Here is an 18,779-nt window from a genome sequence, read left to right as displayed (position 1 = left end):
CAAACCTTATGTGGTCTTCCTCAAATGGGCACGGTCACAAAAAAAAAAATAATAATTTTACATGTTGTACAGACATGTCAGAAGTTTTGATCAGTCGCAGTCTGAATTTTCAGATCACAACTGATCGCTAGAATAAGCAAGTATAAGGGTGTGCTATCGAACCAAACTTACACAGTAAGTCTCTGGGATTGCCTCGGTCACACACTTCTCTCCCCACCCATTCTAATAATCGTTTGAGGTGTGACCACTCAGTCTTGTCTATAGGACAATGGAAAAAAAATTTCTTAAATGGCAGGTACATTTTAAAGTGTTACTGTCCCTTAAAAAAAAAAAAAAACACCTTTGACATGTCGCATACAGTTTTGATCGGTCTGGGTATTCAAACTCCTACTGATCAGTGCTTCTGCCCCATCTCATCGCAGCTTCATAGACTAACTATAGAATCCTGAAACATGCACATAGAGAATGTGAAAATTACAGACAAATATACAGAGTAACCCTTCACCGTGTATATAAAGAGCTCACTTGTAAACTCCGGAGACTAAAAAATATACCATTAGCAACGGAGCTGCCCACATTTAAAATTAGGAGTCACAAAACAAGAATAAAAAAATGAAACATTAAAGCTCACAGTCACTGAAGGCCTTTGAAATATTCATATGACTACAACTGTAATGTAATGTTTCTCTATTTGTATTGTACATTTGTAGTCTCTCCCTTATTCCATGGCCAGCACTCCACTCCACCCATTCGGCCCAGGCATTTTTAATTAGGAGGAGACTGAATAAGGGTTTCCTCCTTACATTCTCCCAGCCCTCTGTCAGGAAGCACATGGTAAGTGTTCACACTGGTGTGGTTCTCTGTGGAAACTGTTGTTTCTGTGATGCTTTCTTCTCTGTGGGGTGGTGCGGCCCAGAGCCAGGGGCTTGTTCAGGGAGCAGTGGGGCTGCCTGGCCACTGGGTCATTCCCCCGGTGTCTCGGAGGCGGTGGTCGCCGCACGGTGCTACGCCAGTGTCAGGTTAGGGACCCACTCTGACTAGGTGGCCTTGACGTGGTGTCTGAGCTTGTACTTTTTGATCAAAATGTATACTAACAACCTGTTAGTTTTTGAAATTATGCTGAGAAGCAAATAGTAACTCTACTGAAATCTACCAATGAGGCCACAGAAAAACGCATTAAGCTAAAATGTATAATTTTATTATTAAAGATAATAAGAAAAACAATGCCTCACAGTACAGTGCTCAGAAAGGTGTCAGATATAGCACTGAATAATGAACACACAACCAAGGGAGGGGGTTTGGGGTACAGGTGAAAAACCTGACCTGACCAACCCTACCTAGTCTAACCCCTTGCCCTCACTACAATAAGTGTGGACAGGGAGTAGGGATAATATAAGTCACATAAACATTAAGAATAAACAATGCAATGACTTAATATGTATATATTCTTACTCCTAATGACCTACGCGTTTCACCCTTACTTATAGTTAGGGGTTCATCAGGGCTCAGGGGAGCAGTCAACATATCACAACTGATAGTAATCAATAAAACACTATATATAAAAAGTGATAAATAAACAAGTGAAGCACACGTGATACAAAGGCATAATAGCCGCACATTGATACTGAGTATATGATAAATAGATATATGAAAAATAGATAAATCATTCCAAACTGGCCACAATGGTAGAAATGTGGATCCTTAATTGTACTATGAGTAGATGAAGAATACGTCCCTTGTCCAAAGCAAGTACTGTGAAAATAAGATCACAAAACCACCTGTCAATGTCCCATACTTTAACAAAAATAATAACAACAGATACATAAAATGTATATAATAATGTGTACCTCCAAATGTAATTAGGTATGCATGAAATAGCCCAACGTCGTATTACAGATATAACACCCCAGGGATCACTGTTTGCCACACCCTGGGTTAATGAAAATGCTAGGACCTGATAAATAAATACACCAAAATTAACTTAGGTAAAAATGCCAAAAATTCATAATAACACCAAAAAATAGATAATAAGCCAGTCTTACCCATGTATGATGGATAATGGACTAGGAACTGATGACTGGTGTGGCACACCAAATACAATGATACATAATATTAGGCCAGAGATACTATAAAGATAAAGACATAAGAATATGTCACTGTCTAGACTATGTGGACATGAGCATAAACAGTATGGGCAAATACAAGGTAGAGCTTACCCCCTGACCAGATGATGCAAAGCGTCAGGACGAATCAAGGTGGATTGTGAATAGATTAGAAACACTTCCAACAGAGCACTAGAAATAATAATAAATAAAGCACCATGTGACCAACAGGTGTTATTACTACCGTACCACTATAGCCCCTATAGTGTAATATATATATTGCCTACCCTAATACAGGATGCTTAGAGCGTCAGGCAGCCCAAGATACATGATGAATATGATGATAAGGAAACCTGGTGTCACCTCCCTAATGTGGAGGCTTCAGAGGAGACGATAACTCCTACAATGGGATAATGTAAGGGGAATATAGTTACCAAAGGTACAGGTCACATAATGTATGCAAAACCATGCAGCCACAGTGCACTTACCCAGTCCCTGATGTCCCTTGTGTGGACTCAGTATGCGGCGTCAACACTGAACGCCGCGAGTCTGATTAAAAAGCCGCGGGACAGGAAACGGAAGTGACATAAAGTATGTCACTGCGCATGTCCAGGGTTAGTGGAACGCAATGCGCTTCAGACGGCGCATGAGTGGTTAAGCAAACCCCAAAGCGAGGCTTGGATGTAGTGCATGTCACCCCGCGCATGCGCCCTTTACAGATATCAGGAAATCAATATGTGGGACGTATTAGAGGATGAAATCTTGACTCATAGCCAAGGATGATGTACATATATAAAAAATAAATGTACATAAACTGGGCCAAAGTGGAAATATTGATAGAGTATAATGAGTACGATCTAAGAATGGTAACATAAGATAAAATGATGCAAACAATATACAGTAAATAATAAATGTATAATTATAAATAAATAAATGGCAGGTGGGTATAGACACTCAAACTAATCGGAAGGTGTATGACACTAGAGGTGGAAAATGTAATATTTTATACTACATAAGAAATAGCCATAACTACATCAAATGAAAGGACAAAAAGATAGCTGGTCATTGAGACCATAGGGGGTGGTAGTCTTTAGCCGGTATATCCAGCGTGTTTCGGCTTGTAATAATCTTTTGTCCAGGTCACCGCCCCTAATGTCGGGTTTGAGAACTTCAATGACCTGGAAGTCTAAATTAAAGGGGGTGTCCACATGATGCCTGAGCATATGAAGCGACACCGGTTTCTCCCTCTTATGTCTGATGTCACTTATGTGTTCGAGTACCCTACGTCTTACCTCCCTCATGGTCTTGCCAACATAGCTTAAGGGGCAGGGACAAGTGGCCAAGTAGATAACCTTACTTGTCTTGCAGTTCGCATAGTCATAGCACTTGTAGATCTTATTAGTGCTGGGGCTAAGGAATTCTTTGGAAACACGCATGTATTTACACGCCTTACATGATCCACATTTAAATGATCCGGATATTTTGCGGTCAAGCCAAGTTCCTGGACTTCTTGGGGGAGTCTACAAACTGTGTACCTACAGCTGGTAATAGCCTACTCATGTGGTCCAGTCACCATCCTTTTTCCCTTAGAAATGGGATCCCTAAGGGACAGTACCTGAGGCTCAAAAGGAACTGCTCCTCGGAACAAGTTTTCCATCATGAGGCTAAGGAGTTACGCAGCAGATTTCAACATAGAGGATACCCTAATAGGGTTCTCAAAAAGGCATATATAGAAACAAAACATTTGGACAGATCTACACTCTTACTTTCTAAACCTTAGGCAGTGGACAAAGACCTTCCAACTCGAATCATTGGCACATTTGATGCAGCGGCTAAGGAGATACGTCAAATTTTGACTAACCACTGGCCGATTCTCAAGACGGACCCGGTAGTAGGCTCTTTAGTGGAAGAGACACCCAGAATCACATATAGGAGGGGAAAAAATCTGGGGGATTTTTTGGTACACAATTTGTACACTCCCCCAAGAAGTCCAGGAACTTGGCTTGACCGCAAAATATCCGGATCATTTAAATGTGGATCATGTAAGGCGTGTAAATACATGCGTGTTTCCAAAGAATTCCTTAGCCCCAGCACTAATAAGATCTACAAGTGCTATGACTATGCGAACTGCAAGACAAGTAAGGTTATCTACTTGGCCACTTGTCCCTGCCCCTTAAGCTATGTTGGCAAGACCATGAGGGAGGTAAGACGTAGGGTACTCGAACACATAAGTGACATCAGACATAAGAGGGAGAAACCGGTGTCGCTTCATATGCTCAGGCATCATGTGGACACCCCCTTTAATTTAGACTTCCAGGTCATTGAAGTTCTCAAACCCGACATTAGGGGCGGTGACCTGGACAAAAGATTATTACAAGCCGAAACACGCTGGATATACCGGCTAAAGACTACCACCCCCTATGGTCTCAATGACCAGCTATCTTTTTGTCCTTTCATTTGATGTAGTTATGGCTATTTCTTATGTAGTATAAAATATTACATTTTCCACCTCTAGTGTCATACACCTTCCGATTAGTTTGAGTGTCTATACCCACCTGCCATTTATTTATAATTATACATTTATTATTTACTGTATATTGTTTGCATCATTTTATCTTATGTTACCATTCTTAGATCGTACTCATTATACTCTATCAATATTTCCACTTTGGCCCAGTTTATGTACATTTATTTTTTATATATGTACATCATCCTTGGCTATGAGTCAAGATTTCATCCTCTAATACGTCCCACATATTGATTTCCTGATATCTGTAAAGGGCGCATGCGCGGGGTGACATGCACTACATCCAAGCCTCGCTTTGGGGTTTGCTTAACCACTCATGCGCCGTCTGAAGCGCATTGCGTTCCACTAACCCTGGACATGCGCAGTGACATACTTTATGTCACTTCCGTTTCCGGTCCCGCGGCTTTTTAATCAGACTCGCGGCGTTCAGTGTTGACGCCGCATACTGAGTCCACACAAGGGACATCAGGGACTGGGTAAGTGCACTGTGGCTGCATGGTTTTGCATACATTATGTGACCTGTACCTTTGGTAACTATATTCCCCTTACATTATCCCATTGTAGGAGTTATCGTCTCCTCTGAAGCCTCCACATTAGGGAGGTGACACCAGGTTTCCTTATCATCATATTCATCATGTATCTTGGGCTGCCTGACGCTCTAAGCATCCTGTATTAGGGTAGGCAATATATATATTACACTATATTTGTTCGTACTATAGGGGCTATAGTGGTACGGTAGTAATAACACCTGTTGGTCACATGGTGCTTTATTTATTATTATTTCTAGTGCTCTGTTGGAAGTGTTTCTAATCTATTCACAATCCACCTTGATTCGTCCTGACGCTTTGCATCATCTGGTCAGGGGGTAAGCTCTACCTTGTATTTGCCCATACTGTTTATGCTCATGTCCACATAGTCTAGACAGTGACATATTCTTATGTCTTTATCTTTATAGTATCTCTGGCCTAATATTATGTATCATTGTATTTGGTGTGCCACACCAGTCATCAGTTCCTAGTCCATTATCCATCATACATGGGTAAGACTGGCTTATTATCTATTTTTTGGTGTTATTATGAATTTTTGGCATTTTTACCTAAGTTAATTTTGGTGTATTTATTTATCAGGTCCTAGCATTTTCATTAACCCAGGGTGTGGCAAACAGTGATCCCTGGGGTGTTATATCTGTAATACGACGTTGGGCTATTTCATGCATACCTAATTACATTTGGAGGTACACATTATTATATACATTTTATGTATCTGTTGTTATTATTTTTGTTAAAGTATGGGACATTGACAGGTGGTTTTGTGATCTTATTTTCACAGTACTTGCTTTGGACAAGGGACGTATTCTTCATCTACTCATAGTACAATTAAGGATCCACATTTCTACAAACTTGTGGCCAGTTTGGAATGATTTATCTATTTTTCATATATCTATTTATCATATACTCAGTATCAATGTGCGGCTATTATGCCTTTGTATCACGTGTGCTTCACTTGTTTATTTATCACTTTTTATATATAGTGTTTTATTGATTACTATCTGTTGTGATATGTTGACTGCTCCCCTGAGCCCTGATGAACCCCTAACTATAAGTAAGGGTGAAACGTGTAGGTCATTAGGAGTAAGAATATATACATATTAAGTCATTGCATTGTTTATTCTTAATGTTTATGTGACTTATATTATCCCTACTCCCTGTCCACACTTATTGTAGTGAGGGCAAGGGGTTAGACTAGGTAGGGTTGGTCAGGTCAGGTTTTTCACCTGTACCCCAAACCCCCTCCCTTGGTTGTGTGTTCATTATTCAGTGCTATATCTGACACCTTTCTGAGCACTGTACTGTGAGGCATTGTTTTTCTTATTATCTTTAATAATAAAATTATACATTTTAGCTTAATGCGTTTTTCTGTGGCCTCATTGGTAGATTTCAGTAGAGTTATTATTTTGTAAAATTGTCTCCAAGGGCATGTATATCATTGGCTGAAGGACCTTATATCTCCTTTTTCTGGGTTTCGTGAGAAGCAAATAGATCAAAATACAAATGGTGGATGCGCGGCTATGTTTCTCCGTTTTTGTTGTACTGTAATGTTAGATATATATTATGAAAAGTGGCATAGAGAGACCTCTTAATATGAACAAATACCCTTATAAATAGTAGGATGAAGCCACCCCAACTGTTACCGAAAAGCAGTTTGGGTGCCATTAATATAATAAGGTGTGTACTATACTTGTTCAGCAGTTGCCCCAGCAACCCGACTGTCCAATGCGCAATTGCATCTCTCCATGCTTATGTTCCCACCAAATACTAACACATCTAAGGCTGCATTCACACCACGTTTTTGCAATACAGTTCCCGTATCAGGTTTAACCAGACTGATCATCAAAACGAGTGTACAAATTTTAACCCGTATACGGTTTGAAAAATGATGTCCGGTTGCATCTGTTTTTTAAGGAAAAAAAAAAGTATATGTTTTTATTAATCTTTCAATTCATTATGAATAAAGTTCCACTTGTTTGATTGAAATTCCAAGGAAAAAAAAACGTGCAAACCGGATGGAACCATACACACATACGGTTCTGTACGGTTTCCTTTGACTCACATGTTAAAAAAATAAAATTAACAGTTTAATACGGTTTTTCACCTGGACCAAAAACCATGGTTAGGCTACGGTTTTCAAGACAGGAAAAAAAAAACTGACAAAACCGTACAAGATGCAAAACGGATGCAACGGGATGCATCTTTTGGCATACGGTTTTCAATATAGTTCCGTATGGTTTTCACATTGAAAACGTTTACGGGAACTGTATTACAAAAACGTGGTATGAATGCACCCTAACAATGTTTTATCTTGTAATCAGCTAACTCACTAGACAGTTATTTCCTCCAACAAAAAACCTGGACAACAAGACTGACGGGTTAAGCAGGTCCAACCCTGGTTCAAGTGCGGTCAAATGTTTGAAGAGTTGTGTAATATTTCCAGAAATATGTTCAACATAATAGCACATATACAAGGGCTTAAGTGTAGTTTGGAGTGAAAAAAGTAAAAAAAAAAAATTTTACTAAATATTTAATTATTTTTATTTTAAATTATTTAAAAAATTCCATGTTATAGAGGCTTTAGTGCCTTTTGAACTTATTGACTTTTTTATTTTTACAAGGCTATAAAGCAAAAAATAGATTAATAGTCCCCTTATCATTCCCCTGACCCAATAACTTTATTCTAGGGGTGGTCATGATTGCATGGATATTTAAAACTATAAAAAAAAAAAATAATAATAATAATAATAATAAGTTAAAATAAAGGTATTGATATTCATAAAGGTTCTTTATCTAAAATGTCTGCCAGGAAAACACAGGCTCTCTTTGTCAGAGGGTATGCTCACCTACTGATCTGGTGTGTAATTATGCAGCAGAACTTTAAGGCCATGTTCACACGGGCAGACATTCCACACATCTGAATGATCTGGCGGGTACTAGGACCACTTGGAAGTATGCCGTCACATAGATGGCAATGCATTTCTTAGTGGAATTCACAGAAAGAATGAACATGTCTTATTTTTCTAGACACTGGAATCCCATTAACATCAATGGGACTCTGCTGCAGCATTTCTGAGCGGAATATTCACCCCTAAGGCTATGTTCACACAGCAGAATTTCAGAGCAGAATTCCAATTCAGGCATCCGCAGAAAGAATAGTAATGTCTATTTATTCTGTGGATTCTCCTCGGAAATGCATTGCCGTCACTGAGATGGCACATTTCCGAGCTGTCCTAGTGCCTGCCAGATCCCTTAAATGTGCAGAATGTCTGCCCGTGTGAATATGGCCTTAAAGTTCTGCTGTCGAATTACACTTTAGATTCCAAAACAGTATGCGAGAATACCCTTGGACTGAGATAGCTAATCTTAAAAGGCAATAATGATTATTGCTTTGTAACCTCAGTATCATAAGATAAGTGGCAATTTAAGTGATCAGGTTTTATGGCACCTCCTTTAGATAAGGGGCGAATGTGGGAAAATTAGATTATCAGCACAACTTCAAGCATTTATCTGAAGTAGTTAAATGGTGTCATTAATGTCCTACAGGCACTAAATGGAATTACCAGGAGGAACACTGCAAATATGGAGAGTGGCCAATCTAGAAATGAGATAGTAGAAGGAACTGGCTTATTATGTAAACACTATGGGGGAGGGACATTTATCTTATCTTATCTTATTGCTTTGGTAAGAGTTCTGTAGGCATTTTTTTTTTATTTTGGGTTTGCCTATGTGTGACATAATTATCATACTATCACAGGGGGTTGATAAATTTGGTTTACATAATATAAGCAAAAAACAAATTACTTTGGAATACCATTTTCTTAGCACACATAAGCAAAAAAAATATATGTGTTTAAATATATTTTTACCACTTTTTCCCCCTAAATGTACAAACCCATTTTTTTCTTTACATTTCAGATCTGTCTATGCTGTGGGCTTCTTAAGATTCTGTTTGTTTTTGATTAACAACATTTTGTAACGAAGGCTTGTGGGGGAGTGTTTTTTGGAATAAAAGTTTTTTTAATGAGTTTTTTTTATTTACTTTACAGGCATAGTAGTAGAAGCAGTCTTATAGACTGAGTCCATTACTATGTCGGGGCTTAGCGTTAGCCCCATGAACAGCAAGCGCTAACCCAGATTGTTACCCCGGTACCCACTGCCACAGGGGTAGCCGGTACCAACAGGCCTGGAGCGTCAAAAATGGCGCTCCTTGGCCTAGGCAGTAACAGACACTGGCGTTATTTAAGTTGGGAAGAGCACGTAACAATGGTCCTCACCAACCATGGTAACGTTAGGCTGTTGCTGTTTGGTTGGTATCTGGCTGGGAATAAGAATACAGGGAACCTTTTGCATTTTTATTTTATTATTATTTATGAAAAAAAACACAACGCATAGGGTTCCCCATATTTTCATTCTCAGCACGATACCAACCAAGCACCAACAGCCTGATGTTACCAGGGTGGGCGAGGACCATTGTTACTGGCCCTCCCCAGCCTAAATAACACCAGCCTGTTACCGCCTAGACCCAGGAGCATATTTGATGCTCCGAGCCTGCTGGTAGTGGCTCTTCCTGGCACCCCTGTGGTGGTGGGTACCGGGGAAATATTTTGGGGTTAATGTTAGCTGTTTTTGGTGCTAACGCTAAGCCCTGGCTTAGTAATGGATTCTGTCTATAAGACGGCTTCCACTACTAAGCCTGTAAAGTAAATAAAAAATTAAAAAACATGTGTAAAAACCTTTTATTCAAAAAACACAAGCTCACAAGCCCTCGTTAACAAGGAAGGAAAATAGGTTAGTACATTTATTGTAACCCATCCGCACATTTCCCACCCTCACTGCACTGCATGACTACAACTCCCAGCATACCCTTACAGTAAGGACATAATGGGAGTTGAAGTCATGCAACAGGGCTGGGGGGAGATGTGCAAGCGGGTGACAAGCTTGTCACCTGCCCCCACTGCCCTTTACAGTAAGGACATGCTGGGAGTTGTAGTGTTGTGTGGGCAGGAGATCTGCAGGCGGGTGACAAGCTTGTCACCCTCCTGTACATCTCCTACCCGCTCGTCACACCGTGCCTGTGAAAATGAAAGTTAAAAAACGTAGCAAAAAGAGTCTCTCCTGCGACTTTTTGCACAGCTTCGCTCCCCGACCACCTGCCCACATCTACCACCCACCCGCTAGCTATTGCAGGACTACAACTCCCAACATGCCCTTACAGTGAGGACATGCTGGCAGTTGTAGCCCCAACACCTTTCAGGCAGGTAATCGATGCAAGCAGGTGCCGGGGAGCAGGACTGTGCAAAAAGTCGCACAAAAAGTCTCACGTGCGACTTTTGTAAGCAAAAAAAGCTGCTTAAATCCCTTGATAAATCTCCCTCTATATTGTGTAAACTTCCTGAATGCCAAGAAATTTTAGTCATTTAAAAAACTGTTTTCATTTGCAAATGGTTAATACCAGGAGATAAAAAGTAAAATGTTGCAGTAGGAAGTTACACGTCCTCTTCACAAGAGACCAATGCAAAAAGCATTTCACGCCCTTAGCGGACTTAAAGGGGTACTCCGGTATCTATAATTCTAAGGTAAGGCGTACATGCTGGACGAGAGGGCCTGGCTCTCGCACACCATTCCAAATAAGTTTTTATTTGTAGGACAACTTGACCCAGTTAACATTTTTCCCCCTTGTGGGAGCAACTCTTTAATTACCTTTGCCCCATGTACCTAATTTTTTTTACAACAACAGTGTCATGGGTAATCTTCACACATGGCATTGCCATTTGGTGGTCATTCATAAGCAGCACTCTGTTCCAGTATCTTTCTTCATTCCAAATTTGCTATGCCGTTATATCACACATAGGTTGTAGGGAAGTGTGCCCATCGACTCTTTGGAGATATAAAGCCAAGTAGCAGTTTAAATGGGTAGCCTGATTATTTTTTTTATTTTCCTATTGTGCAAGACAAGACAACAAGACAATAAAAGTATTAATTCACCTTCCTTGCTCCCTCATCGCCTCAGTTATCAGGGCACTCAGTATGTGGCCGCGTTTTTCCGAAGTTGTAGATGTGAGGTCACAGATCCGCTCAGCCAAACACTGACCACAGTGGCATCCTGTTAGTCAGTGAGTGTCCAAGTGGCACTGCCAGTTAGCTGAGCTGTAGACAATATGATGTGTGGCTCAGGAAAAAACAGCGTCACTGGCTATGAGGGAGCAAGAAAGGTATGTTTAAGCTTTTATTGTTTTATTAGGCAGTCTGGGCACTGTAGAAAAATAAAAAAAAATGTCACCAGACACCCCCTTTAACATTCGGAGGCGGCAAATAAAAGTGTGGTGTAAGTCGCCAAACACGTCCTGGAAGGAACATAGCTGTTTATAGTAGGGAAACCCGTTTAACATTACCTTTCAGAGGTAACACTAGGGAAAGTTTACAGTAGGCACAATGTATTCCAGTAGGTGACATACTTTGTGCACCAAACATTCCCAGATATGACCAATGAGACAGCAGTAAGAGAAATGTCATTTATCCCTCGGGATAACAAGTTTCCACTGCTTTAGAATCCACTGGTGGTCACTATAGTCTAAATTTAGCTGCACACAACCTAAGATTACCATGTGCAATACAGCTTGACCATGGAGATCAATTTCACGAAGCTTCAGAAAAACTGTTCTTATGCTTTTGCTAAGTCAAGAAGCAGCTTAAAACAAAAGCTAGTCTTTTTCTATTTTCCACATGCTATGGCTGTGCTCAGAGTTTAGGGTCTATTCACATGGCAGGATTTCTTCAAGTGGAAATTCTCCACAAATGAAAGCCACACTCCCATTCACACTTCTGCAGAATTTCTGCTTGGATTCCACACCAATTCAGCACAAACCCCACAGAAGCGGAAGCGGAGTTGGGGCGGTTGAGTGGAAATTCTGCCGTGTGAATAGACCCTTAGGGTGGTCTACCAATCCTGGCTGAGGTTTGTTACTCCTAAGTGCTTGAACCTCCAATAATAGTACAGTAATAATACAGCTGACCAGGGTAGAGCTAACAGATCAGAAACTATACAAACATATTTGATTAAAACAAACATTCACTCTTCGTGCACAGTAAGTCTAATTTATGCGCACATTCACACATACAGGATTTGCTGCAGATTTGAAGCGGTGTTCAATCATTCAGTTTACACTGAAATCTGCAGCATCAGACCTGCAGCAGATCCCATATATGTGAATGTACCAAGGTGAAAAACTTTTTTTTTTTTTTTTTTTTTTTAAATCAACAGGTGCCAGAACGTTAAAAAGATTTGTAAACTACTCTTATTTAAAAATCTTAACCCTTCCAGTACTTCTCTGCTGCTGTATTCTCCATAGGAAGTTCTTTTTTTAAATTACTTTCCTGTCTGACCACAGTGCTCTCTGCTGACACCTCTGTCTCAGGAACTGTAAAGAGCAGGATAGGTTTGCTATGGGGATTTCCTCCTGCTTTGGACAGTTCCTAACAAGGACAGAGGTGTCAGTAGAGAGCACTGTGGTAAGACAGAAAAGGAATTCAAAAAGAAAAAAATTTCCTGAGGAGCATACAGCTGATAAGTACTGAAAGGGTTAAGATTTCTCAATAGAAGTAATTTACAAAGCTGTTTAACTTTCTGGCACCAGTTGATTTTTAAAAAATGAATAAAAAAAAAAAAAAAAGTTTCCCGCCAGAGTACCCCTTTACAGAAAATTGGATACACTTTAGTGCCTTTTGCTGGAATAGCCCTGCAGATCTTACACTACAATGCACTAGCCTTAAAGGACAGATTATGATGATGATAGACGTACAAAGAGATGAACAATGTCGGATACAATTTAACAAGGACAATTCATTAAAATGTGGAATAAGAGCCATCTACACAAAAACTCCAGATAGCAGAATTTACCACCAGTATAAAGTATGCGAGTGCATCACAAGCGCTAAACTAAGAATATAAAATTAAATTAAAAATTAAAAAAAGATCTAAGAGTAGCCTGTTGCTCGAGGGTAGGGAGGACTGTAGTAAAAGGATTCAGAACAATTTTTTGTTAATAGTAGCACATTTCTAAAACCTGGGATAAATATTATAAGCAACAAGTATTCTTGTTTAGTTGTCATCATCCTGACAATGATTTACAAAATAATCCTAGGGAACATTTAAAGAGGGTAGAAAAAGGCATTTCCGGTAGAAATAAACAATATAACTTACCTTACTTTTCTAAGTTAAGTCAATCCATCAGAAGCCGTCCCGGTAATGAATACAGAAGACCCACAAAATGGCTGTTCCGTCCCTGGCTATTTATACCCCAGTTGCATCATTTGATAACAAGGATTCCAAGTGTAATACATCCCAACATTATAAATTTATAAACTGATCCTCCAGATCTCTAGCAAAAGATACTATGGCTCTAGCTTGCCAGTCACTGCCTCATGCCAACTTTCTGACCCAGTTTCAGAGTCATGAACTCTGAAAGACATGACCTGTTGCTGGAAACATATTAAATGAAGAGGGTAAAAACTACCGTGTTGTAATATTTAGCATAACAGTTTACACAGAACTATGATTTGTAAACCTCTAAAACTGCAATTGAAAACGCAAATAAAAAATAAATCATAAGGCATGGTATGATGTATGTAGTAGTATGATCTAAGTATGATCTAATGCTCTTACTATGCAGCCATACTGTTTCAGTCAATATGTTCCTGCATAAAAATAACCAGACATAAAAAATATAATTTTCCTGTAAATCAATAAGCAGTTGTAATTCTACCTCAAACTAACTCACCAAAGTTTTCTCAGGTTCCACTTCTGAGACGGCAGTCTCCATATTGATGGCTCTCTCCTAATCTGCAGCCAGTTAGAGTTCTAGCATTCCAAGGCCTTGAGTATCCTGTAACAATAAGATAGCATGTCAGCGCCAGAGGCAGACCAGAGCAGCAAGAAGTGTCTGTTTCTGTGCCAAACAAGATGACATTTAGTCAAAATTGTTCACTTTGTTAATCAAATAAAAAATAAATAAATAAAAATAAATAAATAAATAAAAACACCCACTTACCACTGCTATGGGATGAAACTGCGACGGAGCTTCGTCAGCTCTTTAATAGAACATCTGCTGTTATGAAATCCCTTCCTCAAATACAGAGTGATTTGGAAGGCAATCCTCTCTGAGCAGTTGCAATAAACATTGCTCGGGAAAAGAACCTGCGCACTGCACACAGGATCTATTAGTTCCAGGTTACAATCACAGCTGTCAGAGATAAGGCAGCTCGACACATCACAGCTAACTTGGGCCGTGGACCTTTTCACTAGAGCTAGATGGCACATGAGAGGCATATGTATAGCACCAACTGTGCTTGCTATAAAAAGCCACATTAGGCATTTATGGGAGGACCAATGAGCATGCCAAGATTCATATGTCAACAATAACTGACTGGCGCTAGAACTATAGCCGACACACTCCTAGGAAATGCCAGTGTGCGGTAAAAAACTACTACAAACAATGACTGACAGGTGTGGGTGTTTAAGCTGCACACAAAAGAGTGTTTGATACACATCTCGGCATGTGAACCACAGAAGCCAGGAGCTGCAAAAGTAGGACAATACTTGAATGCTCAACTATAGAACTTAGTCATGATCCTCGACAATAAAAAGGATCTTGATCCGGGACAGGGTGTCTTTTTCACTGTCAGATTCAAAAACTTTATGGGGGGTATTTATCAATTTTGCCTGTTGACAGTTTCTCTTTACCCTTTTTTTTCACTTTGGTTTTCGTGGACATCCACCAAATTAAAGGGCTATTTCAGGAAAAAACTTTTTATATAGATATATATATATATATATATATATATATATATATATATATATATATATATATATTAGGGATGTAAGAAAAAATCGATTCTCGCGATAATCGCGATTTTTTCATTTGCCGATACAGAATCGATTCAAAATATTTTTGAATCGATTCTTTTAGGGATGTGGAATTTTTATCTGCGGACGCCCGGAACAGCATGTCATGTCCCGGGCATCAGGAGATAAAAGTTCCACATTTGTGGAGCCGGGCAGGCCGGATCTGACACGGCTATGGAGCGGGCTCCGACTCGTGCCCACTCCGTACTATGCGACCCCCGGCTGATTTCAGTAGCCGGGGGCCGCCGCTAATAGCCAGCATGCGGCAATCGCCGCGGCTGGCTATTAAAGGAGTATCCGGTGCGCACTTTTCTCATTTTATCCTATCCAGGCTGCAAAATAAAACGCACTCTTACCTGCCAACGAGCCCCCGGAGCTCCGGTACAGGTGTTCGGTCCCCGGGCTGTATTCTTCTTACTTCCTGTTAGTCCGGCACGTCACATGGAGCTTCAGCCTATCACCAGCCGCAGCGATGTCCCGCCTCCGCTGGTGATAGGCTGAAGCTCCATGTGACGTGCCGGACTAACAGGAAGTAAGAAGAATACAGCCCGGGGACCGAACACCTGTACCGGAGCTCCGGGGGCTCGTTGGCAGGTAAGAGAAAGTGCGTTTTATTTTATTTTGCAGCCCGGACGGGATAACATGAAAAAAGTGAGCACCGGAGTACTAGATCGCCGCTGTCAAAGCTGACAGCGGCGTCTATTGGGATCTATGAATGCTCCCAGGTGGGCGATATATCGGGATATATCGCGATGTATCGTCACCTAGACGGTATCACGATATATCGGGATATATCGAATCGCCACACTGGTATCGCGATTCGAATCGAATCGCCAAATTCTTGGCAATTCACACCCCTAATATATATTTATATATATATATATATATATATATATATATATATATATATATATGTCTATATATATATGTCTATCTATATATATCTATCTATATATATCTATCTATATATATCTATCTATATATATCTATCTATATATATCTATCTATATATATCTATATATATATATATCTATATATATATATATATATCTATCTATATATATCTATATATATATCTATATATATATCTATATATATATCTATATATATATCTATATATATATCTATATATATATATCTATATATATATATATCTATATATATATATCTATATATATATCTATATATATATATATATATATATATATATATATATATATATATATATATATCTATATATATCTATATATATATATATCTATATATATATATATATATATATATAGATATATATATATATAGATATATATATCTATAGATATATATATCTATATCTATATATATCTCAACTGTCTCCAGAAAGTTAAACAGATTTGTAAATTACTTCTATTAAAAAATCTTAATCCTTTCAGTACTTATGAGCTTCTGAAGTTAAGGTTGTTCTTTTCTGTCTAAATCCTGTCTGATGACACCTGTCTCGGGAAACGCCCAGTTTAGAAGCAAATCCCCATAGCAAACCTCTTCTAAACTGGGTGTTTCCCGAGACAGGTGTCAGAGAGGATTTAGACAGAAAAGAACAACCTTAACTTCAGAAGCTCATATGTACTGAAAGGATTAAGATTTTTTAATAGAAGTAATTTACAAATCGGTTTAACTTTCTGGAGCCAGTTGATATATATAAAAAAAAGTTTTTTCCTGGAATACCCCTTTAATCATTTGGTGCAAGTTGTTAGTAATTTTGGCTCAAATGTTGAAATCAGCTGTTCACAGCGCCTTTTAAACAGAACTTACCGCCACAGAGGACGCGTATTTTACCCTGTAGAGCAGCCATTTCGGAGTCCCTCCTGCAGTATATCAGCAAGCGACGCAAGTTATTTTCTTTTGTGGGGTTTATAGCCACCATGTGAAATGAATTTTATTTTCAACTTGAGTATTTAATTTATTTTTTTGGTTACTTTAGTGCAGTGGTCTTCAACCTGCAGACCTCCAGATGTTGCAAAACTACAATTCCCAGCATGCCCGAGAGTTGTAGTTTTGCAACATCTGGAGGTCCGCAGGTTGGAGACCACTGCTTTAGTGCTTTCCTGAACCTGTGTGGCCATGTCCAATGCTGGCTCAATGGAGGGTGAAGGTTCCTCAGAGACAACTAAGTCGCAGGATAGTATTGAGCAGCCCTGGAGGCGTCGCTGCTTTCACAAAAAAAAAAAAAATGTAATGTATTTTGACGTTTTTACATTTGCTGACATTGCTAAGTGTGTTTTCCATGTTAAAAATTTCTTGGCGGTGATTTGTGCCAAAAAAAAGCAAAATCCCTAAAGGCGCAAAATTGTGCCAAAGATCGATTGGTGCAAATGATGAATTACTGACTAAAGTTAAAATCACACACAGGACCGTGTGATTTTGAGAAAGTTGTAAAAATGACAGCGGAGAAGATAGGCCAAACTTTGGCGCAAAAAGACACTGCGCCAAAGTATTGCGCCAAAGTTACGTGAAAAAAAAACATGAATCCTTTGATAAATACCCCCCTATATATGTTGAAAATCTTGGGAAAACATTAATCTTTCTCATACTTCATAAGACATTTTTATTTCCTTTTATAGAAATCATGGCTTATAAAAAGACCACTAGGTGTCCCCATACTATCAAGAACATAATCCTGTGTAAATGCAGCATCATCTTTGTATGAAGCACAGACTGGGACTAGCACTCCTCTGTGCTCACTCCTGTCCTATCAGATTGCAGCATGAGAACAGTGAGGAGGGGGTTACAGAACAACCTGCACAGTTGAGACCCAGCACAGTAGGAAGATGAATCAAGGAGAGTGAGGACACATACAGAACAGAATGACAATCCAAGTGAGCAACAGATGGAATATTTGTGAGGGACATATAAATTCTAGAAACATAATTCTATGTACATGCTCAGGATTAGGTACGGAGTAACATATAACATTTTTTGTATGTTATGACAGGCACTCTTTAATAGTGGGATTGTGGGCATAACTGGACACTCCAATGTCCTGAACCAAAGACCAAATGTGGCAAGCATTTTTATTCCAGAAATGTATGTGTCTGTCCTAACAATCTGCATGTGCTTGCAAAGATCCATGTACCTGGCAACAAAAGAATCACACTTTCGGCAACAAAACTGTCGTGTGAACATAAACTGATGTATTCCTCAATTGTTGTTATATTAAACAAGTATGTTGTGATAGTCATACAAAATAAATAGAAATAAATAGAATCATATGATGACAAGAGAATATTTTCTGATCCTTTAACAAGTTGAAACATACTGACTGAATAAAACATTCATACATAGCATTTTTTTCTTAGCACTCTCGGTCTTTTTTTTTTTTTTTTTTTGCCCATATAATGAACACACACCATCATAATTAGTCTAAATTGTCATTTGTTTCAATCCAGCACATCTGCATCTATGCATTGCATTGCTGTAACTGGGTCATGTGATCACCAGCCTGCCGCACAGAAAATGATTGTGTTTAATGTGTCAGAGGAAGCGGTCAGTCCGGGGACAACTGACTTCCTGTGAACTACAGATCTCTTCTGGCTGTCCACAGACCCCCTCCCCCTCCACTCAGCTCCATCTGTATACTGCTTCCTCTATGTGATCAGGATATATGGTTCTTTAACACCTCAGCTGATGTCCTGTTCCCATGTTGCCTTTCTGTTGTGCTT

General features: G+C 39.3%; 1 protein-coding gene across 4 annotated transcripts in view; it reads right to left on the bottom strand.

The window, feature by feature from the left end:
* Positions 1 to 18,779, bottom strand: part of OSBPL8 (oxysterol binding protein like 8) — a 228,010-nt gene that overhangs the window by 159,585 nt on the left and 49,646 nt on the right. For 3 of the 4 annotated variants that reach the window (XM_056574070.1, XM_056574073.1, XM_056574071.1), the window contains one exon: positions 13,958 to 14,062. In XM_056574070.1, the coding sequence (XP_056430045.1) occupies positions 13,958 to 13,999 (42 nt within the window). In that variant the 5' untranslated portion in view covers positions 14,000 to 14,062. Of the gene's footprint in view, positions 1 to 13,957; positions 14,063 to 14,227; positions 14,245 to 18,779 lie in introns of those variants that run through there. The other variant, XM_056574072.1, reaches the window with a different exon arrangement.

The sequence above is a fragment of the Hyla sarda genome, chromosome 4, assembly GCF_029499605.1.
Source record: "Hyla sarda isolate aHylSar1 chromosome 4, aHylSar1.hap1, whole genome shotgun sequence".
Classification (NCBI taxonomy): domain Eukaryota; kingdom Metazoa; phylum Chordata; class Amphibia; order Anura; family Hylidae; genus Hyla; species Hyla sarda.
This window is presented reverse-complemented; position numbering and strand designations above follow the sequence as displayed.